The 14,787-nt window shown below is 26.9% G+C and overlaps 2 protein-coding genes across 3 annotated transcripts; both read right to left on the reverse strand.

Moving 5' to 3' along the window:
- Nucleotides 1-9,409: 9,409 nt before the first annotated feature.
- LOC132926904 (52 kDa repressor of the inhibitor of the protein kinase-like) lies at nucleotides 9,410-13,041 on the reverse strand. Of its 2 annotated transcripts, none has more exons than XM_060991323.1 (5): nucleotides 12,480-13,041; nucleotides 10,630-10,882; nucleotides 10,285-10,539; nucleotides 9,862-10,151; nucleotides 9,410-9,802 (listed from the first exon to the last, which is right to left on the reverse strand). In XM_060991323.1, the coding sequence occupies exons 1-5, from the start codon at nucleotides 12,747-12,749 to the stop codon at nucleotides 9,443-9,445; spliced, it is 1,428 nt and encodes a 475-aa protein (XP_060847306.1). In that variant the 5' UTR covers nucleotides 12,750-13,041; the 3' UTR covers nucleotides 9,410-9,442. The 2 variants fall into 2 exon arrangements, with proteins under 2 accessions (XP_060847306.1, XP_060847305.1); XM_060991322.1 differs by lacking the exon at nucleotides 12,480-13,041 and adding an exon at nucleotides 10,951-11,262.
- On the reverse strand, nucleotides 11,394-12,171 carry LOC132923849 (zinc finger MYM-type protein 1-like). Its single transcript, XM_060987822.1, has 3 exons — nucleotides 11,986-12,171; nucleotides 11,665-11,917; nucleotides 11,394-11,533 (listed from the first exon to the last, which is right to left on the reverse strand). Exons 2-3 carry the CDS (start codon nucleotides 11,891-11,893, stop codon nucleotides 11,394-11,396), a joined length of 369 nt encoding a protein of 122 aa, XP_060843805.1. The 5' UTR covers nucleotides 11,894-11,917; nucleotides 11,986-12,171.
- Nucleotides 13,042-14,787: the final 1,746 nt, after the last annotated feature.

Here is a 14,787-nt window from a genome sequence, read left to right on the forward strand (position 1 = left end):
ACGTGGACAACACTGAATAATTTTGAAATGGAAACAATCAATACATAAACTAACAGACAAAGTTCATTTTTATTACAAAATTCTTGAAAACGATTTACAATTGAAACTTTAATACAAATACGAATGTAAAACTGCAAAATGACATTATGAAATATAGACATAATATATAACAGACGATAAGAAATAATAATTATGATAAGCCATAAAAGATAGTACCTACAAATATACCAGAATGTTTTGTAGAATATAAGTGTACCTATTATAAGTGTAACTAAAGAATACATTTGTACAACAACTGAAAATTTGCTCCTCTTCAATATGAAAAAAGTGGGTATCGCTCCGCTGTATAGTAGAGATGGAGAGTAGGTCACTGGTCACTATAATGGATGTGTTAAATTTGAATGCAACGACGGGTAGCATTGTATACGAAAAACGATTCTGAACGGAGATGATTTGTCAGTCAATGATAATTAGTTGGACATATTATATTGTTACCCATATTTAAATTGTAATACATCGTTATTTTACGCGATTTCGTAAAAAATTATATTTCATACGCACATAACATGTTTTCTATATTGACACCGGAATATTTTTTTTACGGTTACTTGAAGGAAAACTTATGGATAACCTAGTATTGGATTTTTGAACCTTAAGTATAAATCACAAAAATTTTATGATTTTTCAACTTCAAAATTCTTTGTAAATTTTCGTGATTTTCATATATTTTCTAAACATTTGAACTTTAAATGCTTATAAACAAAAATTGTGACTAACGATTTTTTATATTTTATTTACCACGATAAGTTTTAATTATCTATAAGTAGCCTAAAAAATGTCAAAATATTTTGAAAATTTAATCGCAAATAGATAACGCTAATATAAACGTTTGTTGAAAATTTCAAGTATTTACAAAGATTCGTTTTTGAGTTACAGCAAAATCTAAAAATCGATTTTGTCTTTTCAAAGAGGGGCTGAAGTCAAAAACGAAGCATTATTACTACTCCAAAAAGTGATGACAGACACAAAAATCATTGTAAAATCAATACATTCATCACTCCGTTCAGAATCTAAAAATATGAATTTGTATTATTCGTCAAAATTAACTTATAAAATCATATTTTATAGTTTTTATGAAGTAAAAATATCACGTTAAATGAAACATGTGCAAGTTAAAAATTATAAATTAGAATCATTTTCGTAATCAAGTAGTCAAGGATCAAGACACTTACTTGTGTTAACTTCGGGCATAAAATATGAACAATTCGTTTATAATATCAAAAATCTTTATTAAATGAACAACAACTACACCCAATAGCTAAGTAAAAACAACCATCAATTACGTTAAAAGGCCGTCCGGTGAACGGCACACGACCAACTAGTTTTTCTCTGAGGCGATCGGGCATCGGATGTCGTCCCCACTACCGCCCTCTGTCGGTGCATACAATTAATAATTGAGTGTTTTATAAGCAGTTAATTTGTCAAAATCATCATATAAAAACATGTATTATAGTGCATTCAAAATACCAGGTTAAATGAAACACGTGAAAGATAATAATGGTAAATTTCTTAAACTATTGTTCAAGCTTCTAAACATTAACTTAATATTTGAGTGTTTTATAAATGTTTTATAATGATCATTTAAATATAGTAAAAATAAAAGATATTTATAGCATAGGTAAATTTTAAGAATAAACAATACAAGCTAAAGATGTTTACTATTATTTTATTCAGATATTTAACAAATCTCAATTGTTTCACAGCTATTAATTTAGTATCAATTATATTCAAAAACCATTGCACGCACATTGCATGAATCCAATATTATTATCAGTATCTTCTAGTCCATTTTCAACATAGGATGTTGATACTTTCCTTGGTGGTAGAAACGTGAATTTGTGTCTCAGCATGCCATGATTGATCTGATATACTGCAATCTGAAAAAATGTAGTAAGTTAATAATGTATAATGGTTGGAGTATAACTTGAGAATACAGTGTTTTACTGGCAGTTCAAAGTATGAATTTGTAATATTGGTCAATATTATCATATAAAAAACATGTTTTATAGTGTTTATGTAGTATCAGCTTAAATGACAAATATGGATGTTAGTAATGGTAAATAAGAATCATTCACTTAATCTAATGGTCTACGTTTCATGACACTAACATCATAATTGAGATTTTTATGAGCAGCTAAAAATATGAATTTGTAATATGAGTCAAAATTATGATATATAAGCACGTTTTATGGTGTTTATTATTAAGTATGAGCCTAAATGAAATATATGGAAGTTAATAATGGCAAATAAGAACCATTTACTTAATATAATGGTTAGGGTTTTATGACACTAACTTTTTGTAAAACTACTATTAATTGAATATCAATTACATTCAATACCCATTACACGCACGTTGCATAAAACCATTATTATTAGCAGTACCTTCTATTCCATTCTCAACGGAAGATGTTGTAACTTTCCCAAGTGATAGAAATGTTAATTCATGTCTCAGCATGCCTCCAGTGATCTGCTGTACTGCCATCTAAAACACAAAGTAGTCAGTTAAATATGTATAATGGTTAAAGAAATAATTATAATGCTTAGCAATAAAAGAGATAGTACAAATCGACCAGAATGTTTTGTTGAGTTTTAATGTAAAACAAAATATAAGTAAACAATACACTTGTACATTAACTTAAAATTGCTGCTTTTCAATATTAAAATAATAAGAGTTTGTAATACTTGTATACATTATACAATAAGAATCATTGTCATAATACAGTAGTCAAGGTTTCTAGACACTAACATGAGAATTCAGTGTTTTATAAGCAGTTTAAAATATGACTTTGTAATATTTGTTAAAATTACCATGTAAAATCATGTTTTATTGTGTTTATGAAGTATCAGCTTAAATGTAATATTTGAATGTCAATTATGGAAAATTAGAATCATTTTCTTATAATCTAATGGTCAGGGTTTCATGACACTGACTTTTTGTAACACTACTATTAGTTTAATATCAATTAAATTCAATACCCATTACACGCACGTTGCACAAAACCATTATTATTAGCAGTATCGTCTAGTCCATTTTCAACGTAGGATGTTGATATTTTGCATAGTGGTAGAAATGTGAATTCATGTCTCATCATGTATTGAGTGACCTGCTGTACTGCCATCTAAAAATTAAAAATAGTCAGTTAAATATGTAAAATGGTTGGAGAATAACTTGAGAATACTGTGTTTTACAAAGAGTTCAAAGTATGACTCTGTAATATTTGTTTAAATTACCATGTAAATTCATGTCAAAGTTATGATATTAAATCATTTTTTATTCTGCTTATGAAGTATCAGCTTAAATGTAATATTTGAATGTCAATTATGGAAAATTAGAATCATTTTCTTATAATCTAATGGTCAGGGTTTCATGACACTGACTTTTTGTAACACTACTATTAGTTTAATATCAATTAAATTCAATACCCATTACACGCACGTTGCACAAAACCATTATTATTAGCAGTATCGTCTAGTCCATTTTCAACGTAGGATGTTGATATTTTGCATAGTGGTAGAAATGTGAATTCATGTCTCAGCATGTATTGAGTGATCTGCTGTACAGCCATCTAAAAAAAAATAGTAAGTTAAATATGTATAATGGTCCAATGGAGGATAAAAATGTCGCTACTAGACACCGTAAGGAGAACAACAACTTTTATATAACAACTAGTACGTGGACAACACTGAATAATTTTGAAATGGAAACAATCAATACATAAACTAACAGACAAAGTTCATTTTTATTACAAAATTCTTGAAAACGATTTACAATTGAAACTTTAATACAAATACGAATGTAAAACTGCAAAATGAAATTATGAAATATAGACATAATATATAACAGACGATAAGAAATAATAATTATGATAAGCCATAAAAGATAGTACCTACAAATATACCAGAATGTTTTGTAGAATATAAGTGTACCTATTATAAGTGTAACTAAAGAATACATTTGTACAACAACTGAAAATTTGCTCCTCTTCAATATGAAAAAAGTGGGTATCGCTCCGCTGTATAGTAGAGATGGAGAGTAGGTCACTGGTCACTATAATGGATGTGTTAAATTTGAATGCAACGACGGGTAGCATTGTATACGAAAAACGATTCTGAACGGAGATGATTTGTCAGTCAATGATAATTAGTTGGACATATTATATTGTTACCCATATTTAAATTGTAATACATCGTTATTTTACGCGATTTCGTAAAAAATTATATTTCATACCGCACATAACATGTTTTCTATATTGACACCGGAATATTTTTTTTACGGTTACTTGAAGGAAAACTTATGGATAACCTAGTATTGGATTTTTGAACCTTAAGTATAAATCACAAAAATTTTATGATTTTTCAACTTCAAAATTCTTTGTAAATTTTCGTGATTTTCATATATTTTCTAAACATTTGAACTTTAAATGCTTATAAACAAAAATTGTGACTAACGATTTTTTATATTTTATTTACCACGATAAGTTTTAATTATCTATAAGTAGCCTAAAAAATGTCAAAATATTTTGAAAATTTAATCGCAAATAGATAACGCTAATATAAACGTTTGTTGAAAATTTCAAGTATTTACAAAGATTCGTTTTTGAGTTACAGCAAAATCTAAAAATCGATTTTGTCTTTTCAAAGAGGGGCTGAAGTCAAAAACGAAGCATTATTACTACTCCAAAAAGTGATGACAGACACAAAAATCATTGTAAAATCAATACATTCATCACTCCGTTCAGAATCTAAAAATATGAATTTGTATTATTCGTCAAAATTAACTTATAAAATCATATTTTATAGTTTTTATGAAGTAAAAATATCACGTTAAATGAAACATGTGCAAGTTAAAAATTATAAATTAGAATCATTTTCGTAATCAAGTAGTCAAGGATCAAGACACTTACTTGTGTTAACTTCGGGCATAAAATATGAACAATTCGTTTATAATATCAAAAATCTTTATTAAATGAACAACAACTACACCCAATAGCTAAGTAAAAACAACCATCAATTACGTTAAAAGGCCGTCCGGTGAACGGCACACGACCAACTAGTTTTTCTCTGAGGCGATCGGGCATCGGATGTCGTCCCCACTACCGCCCTCTGTCGGTGCATACAATTAATAATTGAGTGTTTTATAAGCAGTTAATTTGTCAAAATCATCATATAAAAACATGTATTATAGTGCATTCAAAATACCAGGTTAAATGAAACACGTGAAAGATAATAATGGTAAATTTCTTAAACTATTGTTCAAGCTTCTAAACATTAACTTAATATTTGAGTGTTTTATAAATGTTTTATAATGATCATTTAAATATATTAAAAAAAATGAACAACAACTACACGCAAAAGCTATGTAAAAACAACCATGAGTTACGTTAAAAGGCCGTCCGGTCGAACGGGGCACACAACCAACTAGTTTTTCTCTGTGGCGATCGGTCATTGGCCTACGGATGTCGCCCCTACTACGGGGACGCTTACGCCATCTGGCGGTGCATACATTTAGGTTAAATTCATGCTATCTACAACATTCATGTTAAAACTTAAAATCTTCATAACTCAAATCGTTTAAGTTCTCTATAGTGTTCCTATAATGATTCATTCATTTAAGGTTTATTACCTATTAGTACATCTAAAACAACCTAAGAGGTACATTGACAAAGTTGTAGGCAGATGTTGGTTGATTATCAGTGATTTTGTAATTGTTGGCTGTTCAATTTTATAGTATAGTAGTAAATGGTGATAGAATTATTACCTATTTTATAATATTAAAAAGCTGATAATGTTTATATTGTTATTATTTACTTTACTATAATAGGCATAGATAATAATATATATTATAAGTATATACTTTAGCACACAACTATAACACAAGGATTTTTGCTATAATAATATTGATTAATGATTGGTGTCTATTTTACATTGAATTTCGTTATAATACTGAGCTATTGAAACAATTTTCAAAATTTTTTTTTACCAATTATAGTTAGCAAGATACAGTATCTGAAGTATACATGTATCCAAGCCAATTAGGAGATTATTCTGTTCGGAAAAATATCCGAAAAAACTGTTCCTACTGACATAATTGTTTATCCGGTAAGGTAGCAGAGTTCATATTATCTGAATTACTGTAGTTTGTCACATTACTATTATAAAAGTTATTATATCATTACTATCTATATTTTATTTGTCTGTATATTATAGTCAATAGCCATAGCAACACAGGGGATCAATACAATTTGATACTGCTATTAATTATGTTTATAATTATTTAAGTTTTAATTTAGCCCAAAACAATATTTTTAGGCATTGTTACATATTCAAAATAGGAGATTTAAATAATACATTCAATTTTTTAATATTCTACTCTTTCTTATAGAGGAAAGAAATAATATAAATTTTCATGTTTAATCAATATACATAATACATTGTCAAAATGCATTTAATGTATACTTAAAATCAGTATTGTATTAATTGCTATCTGGTTAACTGTCTGCTATTTTAGTGTTCCTGTTTACTTATTTTTCATTTTTATCACAATAGTTTAAACATTTTAAATAACCAGATATTCTATAATATTGTTATCATAATTAACAAATAAAAATACTACATTGGTGATGGTTATTTTACATTTATAATCAAAAAATGTATGCTTATGGTTTTATTTATATGATTTTGTTTTATTGTTATAGTCTGCAAAGAAGAGATTCCAGATAAATTAGTATAATAGCGACTAACATGGACTACTCAAAAAAGATGTGTTGTTCGCATACAAACTAATCGCTATCCAGCAAGCTGTCAATATTACTCTATTGATAAATATCTGATAATTGATTATCAAAAAAAGTTTGTCGGTTTAAATAAAATAAAAGAAAACTTGATACGAATATTATTGTGACAAATATTATTTCTTTTTACTTTAACTCCTTATAAGGTGTAAAAGGCTTTTATTTATTGACTTTTTAATGTGTCAATAAACTAATTATTTTTACACTATTTAAATCAAATTTCATCTATAAAAACAAAAAAATTGAAATAGTGACTTCTTGTATTATGGATATTTATATTCTTTTAACAAACTGTTTTGTATTCAAATCTTACAAACTTTGCAAATTTACAGCTTATATTTTTTAATATATAAATTAGAATTAAGTAATTTAATTTCATTTTGTATAATTTCGATAAGAAACAACTAACTGTAGAATCAATTAATGATTCAATTAAATTAATTTGTCAGTGGTGGTCACAAACAAATGGACAAGTAAAATTATGATTCTTATGCTCAAATGGTTCACTAAACAGTCTGAACCAGTTCATTAATAATTAAATTGCATTCTTGAATCAATTAACCAATGTAAACATGTCCCATCTATACAATTTATTTTTTTTTACTTGTATTCAATGACAAATATTAGCAAAATATAAAATATATATATATATTTATATTTCGGAAATATAATTTTTACTAGATATATAAAATAACAGTTTTATAATTTATGGATAACTTATTACAGATGTGATGTGATTTTATGTATTTACGTAACTTATACATAATATATATATAGATTTTAATCAAGTAAATGCTATTTTTAAGATTTATTTATGGTTTATGAATGATGCTGAATTTACAACTGATATTAATATGTATGTTTTTAAAACTGCATTAAAAAACAAAAATATTATAAATAATTATTAATGAACATTAAATAAATTGCATTATATCATATTCAACATATTATTATAAAAGAGTACAAATACATACATCTTTTGTCATATTAGACAGAATCAAAATTCTTATGAGTTTTGTGTTACACACTACATAAATTCACCAGTATAGGATCACAACATACTATTTTTGGGCATTTAGTGTATGTGGATCACGGGTCACTTTAATAGTTTCTCTTATGAATAAAAAGGTTGCCTGAGTAATATTATAACATATATATTTTTTTGTTACATTGTTACACAATAATTTTTGTTTCTATCAAACGTCTACTAAGTAGTAACAAATACAATGTATAAACAAGCTTTTTCATTTTTCGAAATTTTCAATTTTCATTCGCGTTTTCTCGGTCACCTGGTGGTCCAACAAAATTTTATCACAGAGGTTATAATGTTCTACAAATAATTCTACACCAGAATCAGTTTTTCATTTTTCAAATAGGTATCAGCCTAAATGAATTATATGAAAGTTAATAATGGAAAATCAGAATCATTTGGATAAATGCGACTCACGAACCTACCGAGTTAATCATAAGCTGTCAGGACGAAGTAGAAAATAAAGAAATAAACAAAGCAGGAATATTAAGTCTAAAACCAAATAATAAAGACTTCACAAAAAAAAAAACGATTATATCAGCAAAGTAAGCTGTGAAAAGCAATATTTCTAAAGACTATATGTGCAACAATTTCATTTATCAAAATTAACCGAATATTAACGATAAAATAAAAAAAAAAAAACAAAAAAAGAGGATGACAATCAAATTAGACTTAACACGTCGGTTTAATTTAATGATTTACAACTATATGCAATATAAATTTCAGCGTTAGATGAACAAATAACAAAAGAACTAAGCTCTAAATCAAATGATAAAATAAAAATGGTACATTCTGAGGATTATCGACTGTATCGTTAATATTAATCGGAATAATCATGTTCAAAATCTAAAACCGTGTTCAAAATAATTAAATCACGAAGAAAAAAAATAAAAATAAACCAACTAACACCGTGAAAGTGGTATACAATGCTGAGAGCAACCAACTTCAGGATAACACAGAAACAACACAATAATCAAAATTGTTTAAAAGTATAAAAAAAAAAAATTGTAGTAACCGTGTACCTACGCGTGTTGTCACAGTGTCACCGCTCGGTTACCGCAATACCTTCTTTAACGACGGTGGCACGTGTCGTTCTGCTGCAGTGTAGAAGGTATAGAGGTTGAAATTGTAATTGGTACAAATAAAGTTAACACTTTGTAAATTTAAACTGTTTATTGAAAGTTAACTTATACTTATATACAAAGTGTTTCGACAGATTTACTGTATATAAATCTACCGGAGCATAGGCGTAGCGTGATGATTTTTTTTGGGGGGGCTATAGCCTTTTTTTTTTGTGGTATCAACGAGCTGCCGAAACTGCTTGCGAATCACTTTGTATAAGGGCTATAATGATTCAGGTACAGAACATATTATATTCTAAAAATATAACTATAGAAAAATATAAAGGAACAAAATATTAAAAGGACTAAAGAAGCACATTATTAAGTAAAATATAAATAAATAATATACCATACATCATATTATTATCAAATACATATTTTGTATTTGAATTAAATATTAAAAAAAAAAAACATTTTAAATAGGAAATTATTACTAAATACTATATTGTAAGGTTTAAACGCCTGCTTTTTTGCGCAAATATATTTAGAACCTCTTCAGATGTTATATTATTAGCTAAGTCCCTTTCAATATGAAGTAATGATAGATTTGAAAATCTATCGTTAGACATAGAATTTCGTAGCCATGTTTTTATTCGCCGCATTACCGAAAACGATCTTTCACAAGAAGCAGAACTTACTGGAATTGTAAGTGCTACTTGTAAAAGCTTGTATAAATTTGGAAAAATTTTTTTGTTGATTTCTGATACAAGAGCACCTATGTCAAAATCATCTTTATTAATACAGTTCTTCATAATTAGCATTTCAGCTTTAAGTTGGTCTTTATCAATACATAAAGCATTCTAAAAACAAAAACCTTATATTAACATTAATATAATATATTTTCATGTATTTTACTAACCTCGTAATGTTCAATAAAATGTAAACTTTCATCATATTTTAACTTCATAAAGTTATCAATACTATGTCCAATTTTCAAGCTTTCTGTTGAAAATCTGCTTCTCAAACCTGATAAAACACAGTCAAGTATCCTAAAATAACCATTAACTTTCCAGTATTCAAACTGGGTGTCTTCATCATTCATTCCTTCATTGAGTTCATCTACATTAGCATAAGAACATTCAGCACCAGTAGTATTACTAACATAATAGTTTTGTAAATTTGTTGTTTCTTTTCTTTTACGTTTGGAACCTGTGAAGTATCAAATTAAATATATAAAGATATATTATAAACATAAAATACTTCAACATAAATTCTCAATTAAGGTTAAAAACTATCTTTTCGTTCTAATATAAAATATAATTTATAAATATTTTTAAATAACCTTTAGCTGGAATTTCTAATGAAATGTTGAACTCTTTAGCCAATGCTATAACTTCTGTCCACACAGTTTTAAATTTTTCTGAGCAACGGTCATTTTCAAATGTTTTTATAATACTATTGATTAAATTTACTGATTTTCCCAAAGTTGCTTTTTTCTCTTGCATTAGGTTACTAAGAATATTGATTTTTGTTAAAATATCTTCAAGTATAATTAAAAATAGTATAAAATGTCCTTTTTTTATCATAGCTTCAATTCCTTTTTAATTAAAAAATAAAATAAAATGTTAATAACATTTTATAATTAATTCATACAAAATTACAATAAAATATCAAACAGATTATATACCTATTGCTTGTGCTACATCTAGATTACTATTAGCATCAATTTCTTCTCTCAAAACCTCTAGTATCACTTCAAAATTATCTTTAACAGCTTTACAGTTTTTATACCTGCAAACCCAGCGAGTATCAGAAATTCGAGTAATAGAAGATGCTTTAATGTCCATTTTTAATTGCATATCTTTTAGTTTTTTATTTGTAGATGGTCGTGAGAAATATACGTATAATGCTTCCAGACTGTTAAAAAAACTTTTTGCATACTAAAAACAAAACAAAGAATTTTAGAGAAAATAATTAATTAATATTTTATATATTTCAACAAAATTACCTCAACATTCTTGCACATGTCTACTACAACTAAATTTATTCTATGGGCCATGCAATGCGTATAAATAGCGCATGGGTATCGTTCAAGAAGTTTACTCTGGACACCATTTCTTTTACCACTCATAACACTCGCTCCATCGTAGGACTGTGCAAATATTGGTATATTTCCCAAATTTGAATGCTCAAGAAATTGAAAAATAGTATTAATAAGTGTCTGTGCATCTTGTTTTTCAGACACATCCATAAAACCAAGGAACCTTTCATAGACTTCTAAATCTTTTACATAACGTACACATATAGACATATATTCTACTTTATGACACCTGTTAAAATGGTAATAGTATAATACATGATTTAATAATATATGAACAAGTAGTGTCATGTACCTGGCATCGTCAACCATAATAGCAAAAAAAACCAACTGATTTTATTTGAGAAATAATATTAGTTTTTTAAAACATCACTGCAAACATTTATCAACTCATTTTGAATGTCAGGACTTGTAAAATTAAACTTACTCTCTTGTTTTATTTTAAATTGTATATCATGCTTAGCCATTAACTGGCAGGCTTCTTTAAAATTACCTAATATTGAATAAACAAATTATTAAATAAAACTTTTATAATAGTGGTAATAAGCTAATAACAAATTAATAACAAGCAGACGGTCAGACATAAAATACTACATTCCACACTTAGGTTAAGTACCTTATTACCTTGGTTTAAAGAATCTTTTGTTTCATCGTGGCCTCTAAATGAAATCCCTTGACGAGTCAAGTATAAAACAATGTCAATAATTTTTTTAAGATAGTTTCGGTTTTCTATAATTTCTTTTTTATTTTGTGCTGAAACTTGTGTTACTACACTACCAATAGATTTCGCACTTAAATATCCAGACCAACTTGCCATGCATTTTAAATGACATTTTGATTTTTCATGACTCATTAACTTGGAACCATTACCACTTAGCTAAACATGAGAAACAAAAATTAATAGTTAAATACAATATTATGTGCAATAAAAAATTACAATATTACTTTTTTCCAATTTCTGAATCCAGTTTTTGTAAAAGTATTATCAGCTATGTAAATATTATTTGTATTGAAAATTCGGCAACAAAAACAAAACACAGAATCAATTTTAATGCTATACTCTAACCATGAATACTGATTAAAATAGCCATCTGAAAATGATCGATTTTGCTTTCCAAAAAGTGTTTTTGGATAGTTCTGAAAAATAGTAATTGTGAAAAAAAAAATAAATGTGAAAACTGAGTAGTTTTATTAGTTAAGTACCTATACCTTATATTTATTAAATTTTAATTTATGTAATTAAATTTAGTATTAATTTACTAATTAATATTTTAAACGTAATACTAAATTATAGATACTATAATATGTTCTATGAATAATTTTTATATTTTTCAGACAATTAATTAAAAATTTTAGATAACACAATTAAAAAGTATAATATCATTAATATCTTGTATTATCTATCGTATAATTAATAAAAACTATAATATAATATTTACTTTTAAAATCGGTTGTTTTGGTCCAGAGTCTAAAATTCCAAGATCTAATTTTAAAGTTTTTACATCACTTGAGTCTATACAAGTGGATACAATTAGTTTTTCTCGACTGGATTCTTCCTCTGCACTGTCAACACTATTAAAACTTGGATTGTCTTCTTCATATTCTTCATCAGCATATTTATCAAGATCACTAGTGGTCTGAATGGCATTTTTAACGGGTGGGTTATTAATCGTGGTCTTTACTTTATTAAATTTAAATATACTAAACATCGCAATCGTTAAAACTTGCGGGTATTTAAAAAAATATATTTTATGTTTAAATGCACTTTAAGAAAAACTGAACGTAAGATGAGAACACGGTGAAAACTTATTTTGCTATAAAATAATCAGCGTATATAATATAGAGTGTAGAACTGTAGACTGTAGTTAATAGTTATACCATTATACTGTTTAGTGTTTACAAGTTTGGCGGATTTACCATTAACGAATACTCTCGTATCGTCAACGCTGTGTTATCGCCGTCTATTTTTAACCTAAACAGTAAACACTATAAGTATTTTTTCCAGAAACATCGATGGACGGCGATAACGTCATTATAATTTACTAATTTATAATATAGAAGATAGAACTAGGTATACAACAAAATATTATTATTGTTATTGATGTCGAATGTCGATATGATATTGTAGGTAATGTATAAATAAATGAATAATTTAAAATTTGAATTATCAAATAAAGTATTCTTCTGATATCAAAATAAATAATAGAAAATGTTTTCAGTTCCCACATATGGACGTATAACTGTATAAGACAGTAAACTATTACACAAAAATTTCTGGGGGGGCTTAGTAGAATTCTGGGGGGGCTATAGCCCCCTTAGCCCCCACCATTCTACGCCTATGTACCGGAGAGAAAGTGAGAGTTGATGAATAGATGAGTGACGTTATAGATCCGACGACTGAACAGCCGCCTATGTTTTACACGTAAAAGTAGTTAGATTTACACAATAACTTTAATAACTGAAAATAGTATTGAAGAATTTTTTTTTTTCATAATCCTAAGTATATTTATGTGCTCAAGACGATGGTGTGATTTAAAATTGAATGTATCTTGTTGTTGCATACATATTATTAATTATAATTTAGTAAAATTATTGAGTTTTCGCTAACCAAATTTTACGAAATTCACTATAATAATTTTATCTACTATAAAAAAAACTAGAAAGTATATCAAAATTATAATCACACTAGTGTCATTAAAACAAAAAAACCCTTAGGGTTACATAAAAAACAATTTTAAAATATTATATTTAACAATTGAACTCGTGTTAATCTAGACACTTTTGCACGTAATAAGACATATGCTGCTGTTCCGACTTCGGCTTTAGGACGTCACACGACTCACACGTATATTTTCAAACGCCTGTATCTCATTGAATAATTATTAATTAGTGTTTAAGTGTGAGACCACTGAGACCCATATCATATTTCTATAATACATATTTTTACAATTTAGCACAAAATATATAATATAAATAAATATAGAATATAATAATAACAGTTTTTTTCACTTAAGGCTATACTTGATTAAGACTTAAGAGTAAGAGTAAAAATATAATTAATATGAATCGTAGATGAAAAACGAAAAAAAAATGTGTAGCTCCACACTAAAGGTATACTCAATACTCATACATAATATTCTTATTTCTTATCCAGTTATCCAAGTTTGGCCAATAATAGGCCGATTCGTTCTAATATTATTAAAGTTAACAACATAAAACTGGTACCTACCTGATGATAAACGCAAAAAAAAAAATAAAGGCAATATATTATCGTTGCGTAAAGAAAATGTACCTAGGTAAATCAATTTGATTTGTAATTTATTTTAAATATATTGGTATTTGGTATGAATATATTTTTACACGATATTACTAACTCTGATAATGCACTTGAAAATCTCAAGACTTAGAGATTCTTTACCGTGTGAAATATTTCGTTCTGTTAGTACTGACAATACAAATATACAATTTGTCTTAATAACATCAACATGTAAGTGAAATTATATATAATATACATGGTACCTATCTATAACTTAAAAATATTTTAAAAATTATTGTTTTTATTAATTTAATGAAAAGTTGAAACTTTTGTAATTTTATTTATATTATTCTAAACTTTTTTTTTTAATTTCATTAACAATTAATAATAAAAATTCAAAATATCAGGTAATTTTTCTGAAAATGTTGACGTATTGTAATCGAAATTTGAACAAAAACTTTCGGAGTTCTTTATTATACTTTAAATACTAA

The sequence above is a fragment of the Rhopalosiphum padi genome, chromosome 3, assembly GCF_020882245.1.
Source record: "Rhopalosiphum padi isolate XX-2018 chromosome 3, ASM2088224v1, whole genome shotgun sequence".
NCBI classification, from domain to species: Eukaryota; Metazoa; Arthropoda; class Insecta; order Hemiptera; family Aphididae; genus Rhopalosiphum; species Rhopalosiphum padi.

Excerpts from the sequence above, each read along its gene's own strand:
- LOC132926904 (XM_060991322.1), bottom strand. The coding sequence starts at position 11,253 with ATGTCTATATGTGTACGTTATGTAAAAGATTTAGAAGTCTATGAAAGG. Across the intron at positions 10,540-10,629 it reads AGATGTAGCACAAGCAATAG|GAATTGAAGCTATGATAAAA; the intron begins GTATATAATCTG and ends TTAATTAAAAAG. Across the intron at positions 10,152-10,284 it reads ATTAGAAATTCCAGCTAAAG|GTTCCAAACGTAAAAGAAAA; the intron begins GTTATTTAAAAA and ends GATACTTCACAG.
- LOC132923849 (XM_060987822.1), bottom strand. The coding sequence starts at position 11,893 with ATGAGTCATGAAAAATCAAAATGTCATTTAAAATGCATGGCAAGTTGG. Across the intron at positions 11,534-11,664 it reads AAAAGATTCTTTAAACCAAG|GTAATTTTAAAGAAGCCTGC; the intron begins GTAATAAGGTAC and ends ATTCAATATTAG.